General features: G+C 46.5%; 1 protein-coding gene across 5 annotated transcripts in view; it reads right to left on the minus strand.

Annotated features, from left to right (window-relative positions):
- Positions 1 to 7,083, minus strand: part of CDC7 (cell division cycle 7) — a 93,913-nt gene extending 86,830 nt beyond the window's left edge. For 2 of the 5 annotated variants that reach the window (XM_073593163.1, XM_073593164.1), the window contains exon 1: positions 6,886 to 7,079. Coding sequence is in view for 3 of the 5 variants with exons in the window: in XM_073593162.1 (XP_073449263.1) it covers positions 6,886 to 7,006 (121 nt within the window). In the remaining 2 variants the exon portion in view is untranslated. Of the gene's footprint in view, positions 1 to 6,885 lie in introns of all 5 variants that reach the window. The other 3 variants (XM_073593162.1, XM_073593160.1, XM_073593161.1) reach the window with 3 other exon arrangements.
- Positions 7,084 to 12,978: the final 5,895 nt, after the last annotated feature.

Genomic DNA, 12,978 nt, shown 5'->3' on the forward strand with positions numbered 1-12,978 from the left:
ATCGCCACCCTTCTGGCCTTAGTAACAGCCAGAAGGAAGGCAGTCTTAAAAGAAAGTAATCTAACTGAAGACTGAGCCAAAGGCTCAAAAGGCGCCCTGGTCAGGGCCTCTAAGACTAAAGATAAATCCCACGGTGGAAATGTATACATTTGGACCGGGGATAGCCTTTCTCTAGCCGTCAAAAATCTCTTTACCAAGGGATCTAGAGCCAATCTTTTGTCCAGAAAGCTAGACAAAGCTGCCACCTGAACCCTAAGGGTCTTGGTTGCCAAACCTTGATCCACTCCTTCCTGTAGGAAGTTTAAAATCACGGGAATATTCTGCTGAGAGGTCCCTCTCGTTTCACACCAACAGGAGAAGACGCCCCAGACCCTAGCATAAATGTCTAGTGACCAGCTTTCTGCTCAGCAAAAGGGTGTCAATTACTCTCTCTGCGCACCCCTTGCTGCACAGGCTCTCCCTCTCAAAAGCCAGGCTGTTGGCTTTAAAAATCTGGGGTTCGGATGGCAAAGAGGACCCTGAAGCAGAAGATCCTGACACTCTGGAAGATGAAGCGGAGAGGTTACCGCCCAGTTCCACAGAGTGGGAAACCAGGTCCTCTTGGGCCATCAGGGCGCAATCAAGATCAGATCAGATTGCCCCTGGCCCAACTCAGTCTTTGAAGGATTCTCAGGATTAGGGCTAAGGGGGGGAAGGCATAGGCTAAACCTAAAATCCCAATCCTGAGCTAATGCGTCCATCCCCTCGGACCCCTCCTCTCTGGAGAGGGAAAAGAATCTCCTGTTTGCCCTGCGGGCGAAGAGGTCTCTCTCTGGTGTGCTCAGCTGCTGACACACCAGAGAGAACACCTCGGGATTTAATTCCCATTTCCCCCTGTTGAACTGTCTGTCGACTGAGGAAATCCGCTTTTATGTTGAAAACCCCGCTTATATGTACCGCAGAGATAGAGGGTATTCTTTGTTCTGCCCATTCCAGGATTTCCTGCGCCAACCTCATCAGGGAGCGAAACCGTGTACCCCCCCTGACAATTCAGGAAAGCCACCGTGGTAGAATTGTCGGAGAGAACTTGCACTTCTCTCCCTCCAATTCTGCTCTTGAATGCTTTTAGAGCCTCCCTGACTGCTAGTAGTTCCCTGAAATTGGAAGCAGTCCTTTGGAGTCTGTCCCATACACCCTGAGCCTGAAGCTCCTCTAGATGGGCCCCCCACACCCAAGAGCTTGCATCCATTGTTACCCTGACAGGCTGGAGCTGAGACCAACGATGACCTGCCCCCAACCTCTGAGGGTTGAGCCACCAAAGAAGAGACTTCCTTACCTCTCGTGGGATATAAACCGGAATGTCCAATGATTCCTTTTTCCGTCCCATGAGAGCAAAAAGTTTTGAAGGGACCTGGAGTGGAGCTGGGCCCAAGGTACTGCAGGAATACATGACATCATGAGTCCCAGAGTCCTCATGATCAACCTTCGGGGGGGGGGGGGAGATACCCCCTGATCTACGGTTGAGGACACTGAAGAGATTAGTGCTTCTACTTTTTCCTGTGGAAGGAGCAGCTTCTGCACCACCGAGTCCACCCACAGGCCCAGGTAGAGCTTGGTCTGAGGTGGAGTCAGAGAGGATTTGGAGACTGATCAACCATCCCAGAGACTCCAAGGTGCATATCACCTTGTCCAGATCCAGAAGAAGGGACTCCCTGGAAAGGTTGTAGACCAAAAGGTCGTCTAGGTAGGGGATCAGAGAGATCCCCTGAAGGTGTAGGTAGGAGATGACCTCTACTAGAATCTTTGTAGACTCTCGGGCTGGCTGCCAGCCCGAAACTGCCTTGTCTGCAGCCTTTGGGCTGGAGAAAAGGAGACCTCTTTTCTGTTTGCCTTTTCCAATACCCCATTTCTTGCCCTCCTTATGGTCTTTAAAATGGTTGTTGACCTGGGGGCCTCAAAAAAAAAAAAAAAAAAAAAAAAAAAAAAAATTTTTCCTTTACCCTTCTTAGGTTTCACAGGAAATTTTTTTCCTTTTTCCGTAAGTCTGGAGATGGTCTGGTCCAGCCCTGCACCAAACAGGAGGGATCCCTCGAAAGGTAGACCACACAATCTTGTTTTGGATGTGTGATCCCCATCCCAAGTCTTAACCCATACGGCTCTTCTGGCCGAATTAAGAAGAGTTGCCGTCTTTGCCAAAGTACGTACGGTCTCGACTGCAGCATCCGCAAAAAAGGCAACCGCCTTACCAATTACTTCCAAGGAGTCCAACAGCTGTTTGGACTTGGAAGTACTTGCTACATGATCCATCAATTTATTAAGCTGCGTATCCGTATTTCTGGCTATACAGGCTGATGCTAATGCTGGGCTTAACGCCGCCGCGTTGGCCTCCCAGGCTCTGCGCAAAAGGGTCTCGGATCTATGGTCCATCTGATCCCGTATGTTACCTGCGTCTTCAAAAGAGATCTGATTGTTTGGACACTTGGGCTAAGGATGCGTCCAGTCTGGGTAATTTAAAAAACGTCTCTTCCTCCTCTCCTTTGAAGGGGCACCTGCGCTTCCATGTCTTAAATCTTAGAAGTTTTTCTGGCTCTTTCCACTCCCTTAGAATAATCTCTTTGAGAGACTGGTGGATAGGCAAGACCCTGGACTAAGCTTTAATAAAACCCCGATACATAATATCCTGGGCAGTAATCTGTGTCTCAGGTTCTTGGATTTCCTCTGAAGCATAAATAGTCCCTAGGAGACCCTCCATATCATCTGTTGAAAAGATATGCCTGCCTGGTCTGGAGTGTCCCTCTTCCTCCTTCTGGCTATCATCTACATCTTCCCCTTCCTCAAGGAGATTATGGCTGGGGTCCTCCCCTCTGCTTCTTCCTCAGAGTCCTGAGAAGACGGGGGTCTCTGTGGTACAGTGCTTGCCAACCTACTACTTGTAGAAGCACTCCCTTGGGAGGATGAGCCCTCTGCTATCCTGCCTAGTATTCAGACTTGCCTGAAAGGCCTTGAGGGTGGACAGCATTTCAGTTGAACTGAGAGAACAATCTCTCAACCTCCAAAGTCTCCTTCCCAGACAATTTAAGTATACATTTGTAACAAAATTTTGTGTGTTCTGCTGTCAATTTGTCATTGCAGTACCCACACCTTCTGAAGGATTTTTGGACTTAGGTCTACTGGCAACACTCTGGGCAACCTCTGTCTCTGAAAGAAAAGAAGCCCATTTTTTTTTTTTTGTGGCTAAAAAGGGGGTCTCCTGCGAGGGCAAGGACTAGGGGACCCACCCCCTCCATTACTCCCACCAGTCCGGTAGACTCACCCCCAGTGGCCTCCAGAACAGCTGCTGAAATGGACTCCTCTTGCTCCATATTGGTGCTAGTGAGCAGTGGACGCCTGCTCCTTGCCTGACAATGCTCTCTTCTCTGAAAGGAATCTCTTCATTTCAGGCTTCCTCCGTGGCCTTTTTGTAGGCCACAGCCAGTAACCTGAGCTGTGGGTTCTCCCTCCGTGCTGCTCCGGATGCCGCGCTCTAGCGCCGGGACCTCACTTCCTCTCCACAGGAGGAAGGATCCACTGCAAAATGACGCCGGACTAACACACGCCACCGGCGCCTGGAGCGGAGGGGAGAGCACACGGATCTCCTGCAACACCTGCACCCACTGCTACATACCCGGCCATAGGAGGGGGAACACTGGGATCTAGGAGGAAGCTGGAGGAAAAAAAAAAAAAATTTATATATATATATTATATATATATATATATATATATATATATATATATATATATATATATATATATATATATATATATTTATTCCTGTCAGGTGGACGAGTCATCTCTCAGGGTGCCATCCTGGAAGACGACTTGAGAATATATATCTATGGAGATGAGTTTTCAGGGACAGGGATCGCCGGACAGGTTGAGGTATCAAGTTCCAGAGGATGGGAGAGGCTCTGGAGAAATCCTGGAGACAAGCATGAGAGGAGGAGGTCTTGAGAGGACGGCTTGGGTGATATTGGAGACAAGGTTGGTGATGTAGCTCGGGGCAGAGTTGTGAATGGCTTTGTATGTTGGGGTTAGTATTTTAAATTGAATTCGCTGAGTGATTGGAGGAGAGGGTTGTCAGACACTGAGCGGTTGGTAAGGTGGATAAGTCTGGCAGAAGCATACATGAAACTTAAGAGGGGATAGCCTATGGACAGGCAGGCCAATGAGAAGGGAGTTGCAATAGTCAAGGCGAGAAATAACGGAGTGAATGAGGAGCCTGGTGGTTTCATTTGTTATAAAGGGGCGAATTTTAAAGATGCTACGGAGGTATATATTTTAATATGTTTGGGGGGGGGGGGGGTCTTAGTAATTTTCTAGCAAAAAAAAAAAAAAAAAAAAAAAAAACAAGCAAACTGATTTTAACAAGTTTGAAAAATACCTGGTCCTTAAGTGGTTAAAAAAGTGTACTGCTAAAGCGCCCAACGTTTTATGTGCAGTTTGAGCGCCTCAGTGTGAAAGGGGTCTTAGCGTTGCATTTTAGTGCCTCCTGATCAGTGAAGGAGAAAACGCACTTGTTTACAAATTTTAAGTATCCATGGTGTTGCAGCTAATAAACAATCCGCCAAATCACCCCACTGCCAGACTTCATATATCACTTCCAGAGACAATAAACAGTCTTTTGCTAGTTTTGTTGTTTTATTGTGGACGGGGGGGTTGGGGGTGTACAACTTGAATAGGGATTGGAATATGGGATACCCATAGGATTTATCATTGTCAACATATTCATAATTTAAGCACAAAAAACACAATGTTAGAGCCAGAAGATTAGATGTGCATGAACATTAAATGTAAATCTCCTCCTGCATCTCCATGCAGACTGTTGCTCCTCCTCTGCTCTCCTCCCACAGACAATTTGTTTCCAAGGACTCTTCATTCAATACCGTGTTAGAGAATGAAGACACCACTTCTGACCATGTAGAAATGATGGTCCCAGAAACTTCTTCCCTCCTACACAAAGCTTGGTTCCTTATACCCACATACACTGGTTTCTCCTGTACACACTTGTAGCTACTGAAATGAAGTATGTGCACATCTTCTATTGGGTAATAGGGGCCCACTCTGAGTAAGTCCCTTTACTGGCTCTGTTTGCTTGCTGCTACTAGGTCTGAGGGCTGCAGAACCTCTCCCCGGAGGCCTAGTAGGTTAAAAGCATGACTTTAGGAAATGGACTACTGTTCCCAGCCAGCCCAACTTGCAAATCATGTGCCCTCAGGCTACATCGACTTGACAAAGATCCCCACAGTCTCTTTTCTGATTCAGGACTCCCCATCATCCATGTGTTTGATGAAGACTCTGCTAATGACCATGTAAAAGCAGAGTTCCCTCACAGACTCCTTGGCACCTCCAGCCCTCAACTGTGGTAACACTCACCGACCTTCCACAGCCCCGAGTCCTTGATGAGGAACTTTCCTGGACCATGCGTTCCAACAGCTTCCCCTACCCCTATGCTCCAGGAGTTCCCTGCCATCTGACCGTGTGGTGACAGAGACATTGCCAATGACCGTGTAGAGGCAATGTTCCCTCACAGTTCTTCCCGGGCCTTCACCTGTGATCGGCGCGGTGCACCCCCTTCCCTTCCTCATTCCACTCTGGACTTCTACCCCCAGCGGCATATCACCTCAGCTTATGAGGCCCGCCCCCTGCCAATACCGACTGGGGATTGGTCAGGGCTCACCCACAAGCTGCCTGCCACTCCAGTTCCAGCCCCTCTTCCAGAATCTTCTCCCTGGAACCAGGTGAGGCGCCGCAGAACTGAAGTGCAGGTGGTCACACCCACAGCTACTCTGACCACTCCCAGCCCCAGATCAAAACAGACAGGTCTAGCTTGCAGCATAGGCCTGCCTAAATTTGCCTGTGCTGGAAAATCCTAGTAAAATAACCCTTACTAGCACCTACCTATTGGTAGAGGGTGCTACATGTATAACAGCATCGAAGAAAAAAAAAAAAAAAAAAAAAAAAAAACCTTTTTACCCTCTGTCTCAAGATTGTCGGTCTTATTCCATTTGTTTAGAAAAAAAAAAAAAAAAAAGAGAAAAATTGTTTGGGTACAGCATTGCATAACAATTGTCATTTAAAGTGCCCCGTAACAAAGTGGTTAAACAGGCTGCCCTATGTACACCAAAGTAACTGGTGGTACCTTTTTTTGGCGCAGAGCCGAGCACGTCTTGCAATCCACTTTTTTTTTTTTAATGCAGCAACAGCCACCTGCATTTGGGTGCCATGTACATTTCTGGAAGCCAAATTATGAATGGAGTCTCAGAGAGGGTTATAACTGTAGTGATGTGATATACAGTGGGTAGAGATAATTAGTAGTTATTATAATGATGATGTAAGTACTCTTCTGCAGCAACCCAATTCTTCCAGAGAGATTATGGGGGGGGGGGGTACAAAAACTTGTGTCCAATTGGGATTTCCCTTCACTTCCTGTCTTATAGACAAAACATGAAGTGAGAGGAAACCCTGGCTGTGCCCCCTTTGGAAGATTTCTCCTCTTCTCTATTCCTGGGGACAACGCAAACGTTGGGATTTTCTTTCACTCTTGGTAAAAATGGCAAATAGAGGGTGAATCTCCCTAACCAGGGCACAGACAACAATAATAACCTGACAGACCTCTTCTTCATTCAAAACTAAAATAAAACTTTCCCCTTTAGTTATACTGTAACTTTCCCTCGCTGTAGTTCCAGAACATTTATGACGTATTACAATGTGGACCTTTCCGCTGCTGTGAGGAACCGGAGCTGACAGCCTACATACAGGAACCAGAGCAGATACACATCGGGAGTCATGCTCCGTTGCTATGGGTTACTGCTTCTACTCAGTACGGAAACACACATCACTCTCTATACTGAATATTTATTCACTAACCTGCCGCCTCGCCGCTACCAACCATTTCCCCGACACTTCGGACCTCCACCACACAGAAAGGCGCCAAACACAGCCGACGCTGCCAGCTGCCGGGACCTAGAAACCTCCCGCCTTCATACATTAGGCGGGGAGACGGTGCAGGTCTCTGCGCTGATTGGAGGAGAATTCCGAGGCTCTCGCCTGTGCACAAATAGAACAGAGCTTTGTATTTGGATTCTAAGCTGCGATTGGATACTTCGCAGTCGTGGGCGGGAGAAAGAGCTTCGGAAGCTGACTGCGTCAGGCTGTGTAGAATCGTGACGCGTCTGTGTTGGGAGCAGCAGTGTACGTCCAGGGTTGTCTGTGCTCCTTCTGTCCTTGTCCTTTGTCTGTGGTGGGTGTTCCTCAGTCAGTGCTGTTGTACAGTCACAGGTTCTCTGTTTCTGAGGTAATCTGTTGACTGGATTTATTGGGTTTCCTGTCAGGTATTTAGCTGTGTACAGCGTCATAGAATGTCTGAAGTAGGGGGTTACACTCATGAATACAGTCAGGCCCCCTTAAGTGTAATGTGACATAGAACACACTAGTATTCTGTGTCCTGTTCATACCAGAACGCTGCGTTTATGGGCCAAGTCACACCAGAAGTTGCGTTCTTGCATGCGGGGTTGAAATGCGTTTGACACGTTTTCATGTGTTTGCGGAGCATTTTTCTCAAGTCTTAGTAATTCCTTTGAGGTCACTGTCTCCCTTTTTTCTTCTGTGGGTTTTTATGTAGGTTATGGTTCATTTCTGTGTTTCACACGTTTTCTGTGAAAAAGTAGTCTTTTTGGGTTGAAAAAAAAAAAAAAACCTCAGCTCAGGTTGAAGCTGCTGTACTAATAATCCGATGTTAGTACAACTGTTTCCCCTGCTGTGCTATTGTGTTCTGACAGGGGGACGCTGGCTGAGACTGCTGATTGGGAGCTGGTCAGAAGACCATGTTTGGTCATGACCCTTCAACAGAAGCCGGCCCGGCTGCCATACACACAGGATGAACGTCAGCTGGTTTCGATTGAAGCGGCCAATGTCGTTTGACATTCGTCCTGTGTGTATGGGGCTTATGTGCCAGTAATCTGCACTTGAAAAAGTTGAAATATTTCCTGCAGATAGTTGCGTTTTGTAAATGAGTTTAACCACTTGCCTACCGGGCACTTACACCCCCTTCCTGCCCAAGCCATTTTTTAGCTTTCAGCACTGTCGCACTTTGAATGACAATTGCGCGGTCATGCTACACTATACCCAAACACATTTTTTTAGCATTTTCTTCACACAAATAGAGCTTTCTTTTGGTGGTATTTTATCACTGCTGGGATTTTATTTTAAAAAAACAAAAAAAAGACCAAAAATTTTGAAAAAAAATGTTTTCCTTTTTTTTTCTGTCAGTAAATTTTGTAACTAAGTAATTTTTTGCCATCACTGATGTGCACTGATGAGGCAGCACTGATGGGCACTGATAGGCTGAACTGGTGGGCATTGGTGAGGTGGCAATTGTGGGCACTGATGAGGAGGCACTAACATGCTGCACCTATGGCCACTGATAGGCGGCACTGGTGGGCACGGATAGGCGGTACTAATGGGCATTGATGGGTGGCACTGATGGGCGACACTGATGGGCATTGATCAACAGGAGTGATGGGCAGCACTGACTGGCATCGCCAATGGGCACTGATTAGTGGCACTTGTGGGCAGTGGTGTGCACTGATTGCTGGCATTGGTGGGCACTGATTGATGACACTATATTGCTATATTGTAATCAGGGCACTAAAGATCAGTGCCCTGATTACATTCCCAGATGTCCCCCTGCGTGGAGATGCCGCTGATCGGCTCTCCTCGCCACATACTCTGTCAGTGTGAGGTGAGGAGAGCCGATTACCGGCATCTCCATGTTTACATGTGACCGGCTGTGATTGGACACAGCCGATTACATGGTTAAAGAGCTCCGGACGCTCCGTGTCCTAGCAACACGCTGCGGCGCTGCATGCCCCCGCACTAGAGCGGCCGTTCTGGGACGCTGTCATATGACGTTGTCCCAGAACGAGAGCTGCACTGGGCGGGCGCCAAGCGGTTAAGAGTGATACTAAAGTCCATTTTTTTTTTTTTTTTTTCCTATAAAAATAACAAACCTGTTATACTTACCTGCCCTGTGCAGTGGATTTGCACAGCGCAGCCCGGATCCTCCTCTTCTCGGGTCCCTCTTCTGTGATCCTGGCCCCTTCCTCCTTTTCAGTGCCCCCCCCCCCTTCATTTGGTTAGCTGACTTTGATTGTCAATGGTGGGAGGGAGGAGGGAGGATCTCGGACGGCTGAGACACTCATGGACAGAGAGGGACCTCAGGTAAGTATTAGGAGGGCTGTTGCACACAGAAGGTTTATCATAGAGCCCTTTCACATTGGGGCGGGCGTCGGCGGTAAAGCGCCGCTACTGTAAGCGGCGCTTTACCGTCGGTATGCGGCCACTAGCGGGACAGTTTTACCCCCCTGCTAGGGGCCGAGAAAAAGTTAAAACCACCGCAAAGCGCCTCTGCAGAGGCGCTTTGCCGGCGGTATAGCCGCGCCGTCCCATTGATTTCAATGGGCAGGAGCGGTAAAGGAGCGATATACACACCGCTCCAAAGATGCTGCTGGCAGGACTTTTTTTACCGTCCTGCCAGCGCATCGCTCCAGTGTGAAAGCCCTCGGGGCTTTCACACTGGAATTAAAGCAGCGGCTGTTTCGGGTCGGTTTGCAGGCGCTATTATTAGCGCAATAGTGCCTGCAAACCACCCCAGTGTGAAAGGACCCTTATAGAATGCATTAAGATAAAATTAAAAACTGCCTTTACAACTCCTTTTAACTACAGATAGCTGTATTTAGATGCGTCAGTGTTTTCAGGTGTTTTTTTTTTTTTTTTTTTTTGGGGGTTGTTGTACCCCAGGCACCTCCCCCTCCAATTTGTTGGTAATTTTCTGAGCAAGGAGATAGAGCTGTGTAATTGAAATAGAGTAGAGAGCAAAGCTGGTGCTTACCATTGTGTGCCTGTTTGAGAGGCAAAGATTTAGCACCAGTTTACATATATGCGGTGTGGGAAACGCAGGTAATCCTGAGCGTTTTCCGCACCGCATTAAAATCGCACTCTGTTCATGAGATCTTCCACCAGTGTCAATGCTAAATTAATAATGCCCCAAAACGGCTTGCAAAACGCAGTGCAATTGCAGGAATTGGATTGCATGGGTGTGAGCAAAAAAAAAAGATGCCTACACCTTTTTCGTGCAGTGAGAATTGAGCCGTACAAAAGGAATGGGTTCAAATCGCACTGCAAAGGATCACGTGTAATAATGTGATATGAATAGGAATGCGGTGCAATCCCTGTCCGAATTGCATGCGGTGTCCCACACTGCACAAGTGTGAACCCAGGATGAGGTCTGGTTCGTGCGCACAGCGATCCTTTTGAAAATGCACCGGACCAAGCTGCATGGTATTGCGGTACTATGAGATTTGCTGCCCGCTAATGAACTGTGTTGAGATTTGTGCAGGGGCAGTGCAGTCACCTGAAGTGTGGGAAATGCACCCATGTTCTGATGTGAACTGGCCCTGAGGTAGAGTGGCAAATGAAGCAAAGATGGATAAATCCCTGTATCTAACTAGGGGATATTTTGTCCTGATGTATGAGGAAATCAGAACTACATTTTAAAACTTTAAAACTTTATCAGAATGTCTTTGTCCACCTATGACAGTGTACTAACTATTGTTAGACCATGTCTGCAAAGAATGAATGCCAACTTGAGGATGTATGAGAACCAACATGAAAAGAAATACCAATATTGCAAGAAAAAAGGGAAACTGTGTCATTTTCTGCTGCTAACGCACTGCAGCTATCTACAGCTAAATGTGTTTAGCTGCAGATAGTCGACCTTGTAAAAAGCACTTTTCTTTTTCAAAACGCAGCTAAACTGTCTGCAACTAAACACTGCTAATCATTATGTATGAATAACATGATTACTTTGCATTGTTTGAGTCCAGCTGCTTTTAGAAAAGTCTTCTAAATGGAGCTAAACTCTGAAATTTAGAAACCCATGTGAATGTAGCCTAATTCCTGCAAAAAAGCAAAGGTGGACCATGCATAGGTGTGAATCAAGCCTTATTGTGCAGACTAGTCTGAACATAACCTAATTTTCTTTATATGTATTACAATATTGATGTAACTTTAAAATAGTTTTCAGGGATTTTATGTAAGCAAATATAAAAGGGACCCTGTGGCCTGACTGTTTAACAAAAATCCTGTGGCCTGACTGTTTAACAAAAAGCTCCCAACTATCCCTGATTTGGTACAAAGTCCCTCTTTCCTTCTCATTTGTCCCGCATTTTGGTCTGATCTATATTGTATATAAAATGCGCTATTTATCAAAAAGTATATTACAGTGCTAAACCTTTCATCCAATTTCTAAATTGCTGCATTTGTAAATTCCAGTATAAAGTAATAGTAGTGGTAAAAAAACACTTTTGGGTTTAACCAACTATTTGTTTTGCACAGTTCTCCTTTAAGGGGGCATGGCAGGGGGTGTGTCCTATGCCTACATACTTTTGCTAATAGGTGTCTCTCAGTCCCATCTCAAGAAGTTGGGAGGTATGCAACACCCTATAGCAGTGTTGGTCAACTTAACTGACACAGGGGGCCTCAAGGGTGGCTCCTGACCTCACCAAAAGGCTGCACATAATCTACAGTAAGTGTAGTGCCGCAGAAAGAGGTTAGAGATTGCAGACAGGAACACGGGATGGCCAGAGACTGCAGACAGGAACACGGGATGGCCAGAGACTGCAGACAGGAACACGGGATGGCCAGAGACTGCAGACAGGAACACGGGATGGCCAGAGACTGCAGACAGGAACACGGGATGGCCAGAGACTGCAGACAGGAACACGGGATGGCCAGAGACTGCAGACAGGAACACGGGATGGCCAGAGACTGCAGACAGGAACACGGGATGGCCAGAGACTGCAGACATGCTTCCAGAGACAGTTAGACTGGAGTCAAGTTACATTAGACTGCTAAAGATCCCTGGTATTACAGCCCCTTAAAGCAGCATTAAACCCAAAAGCAAACATTTTGGCCTCTTTTCACATGGGGTGGGCTCCTTTGGAGTCCTCCTGCTCAGCGGTGAATCTGTCAGCTGAGCAGGCGGATTGCTGTGTCCGCTCCACTTATGCAGAGCGGACAGAGACACGGCCTGCTTTCCTGTATGGGCAGTCAGATGTAAATGGATCGCCTGTCCATACACACCCGATTGCCATCCAATCTGCCAGACAGATGGAGATCCCCACCCATCTGTTTTTATCGGATCAGATTTCCGTTTACCCCCGTGGCTCCATAGAGGAGACTGGAGGGTCAGATCGGTCTGCTAAAAAGTGTGAAAGGGACCTTATGTTACAGCTTACCAATTCTTAGATGTGATGGCTGCATTAGCTTTCTTTTTTATGCTTTATTTCTTCTGTTTTCATCTGGTGATCCAGCCAGTCTGTTGTTTTTGAAAAGAAGAAGCTTTATTGCAGATGTATCAGTTTACAGGCATGAGACAAACCATTTACCATAGTGAAGGGTACGTGCAATGATCAGCTTTTATTTGTTCATGTAAAACCTTTTATCCGAAAAGAAAAAAAAAAACGTTTGCTGTAACTGATTATACAGTGTCAGCTGAAATTTGGCTTCATTTTGTTAATGTATTTAAATATGCTACTACATCTAACACTCCCCTCCCCCCCAGACTGACAATGCCACTGTCTTCTGTGCTCAGTAATCTAGAGTAAGGGCGCTTTGATTCACAAGGTGTATTACCATCAGATTACCAGCTGACAACAGGGAACAAAAACAAAACAAGAAAACAAATGCAGCCACCACATGTAATGATTGGTAAATTGCATTTTTGGTTTTGGGTTTAATACCGCTCTAACAAATTAATTATTACACATTTGTGCTCCCTACAGTCCCCTTTAAATGAATTTTGCCACATTTGATATTTTTCTAATTCAAATCTAGTAAGATGGTATGAAAGAAATAATACAACCATTTAAAAGAGGCGTATGGCCAAAGCTCCATTGGCCA

The sequence above is a fragment of the Aquarana catesbeiana genome, linkage group LG07 (genome assembly GCF_042186555.1).
Source record: "Aquarana catesbeiana isolate 2022-GZ linkage group LG07, ASM4218655v1, whole genome shotgun sequence".
NCBI lineage: Eukaryota > Metazoa > Chordata > Amphibia > Anura > Ranidae > Aquarana > Aquarana catesbeiana.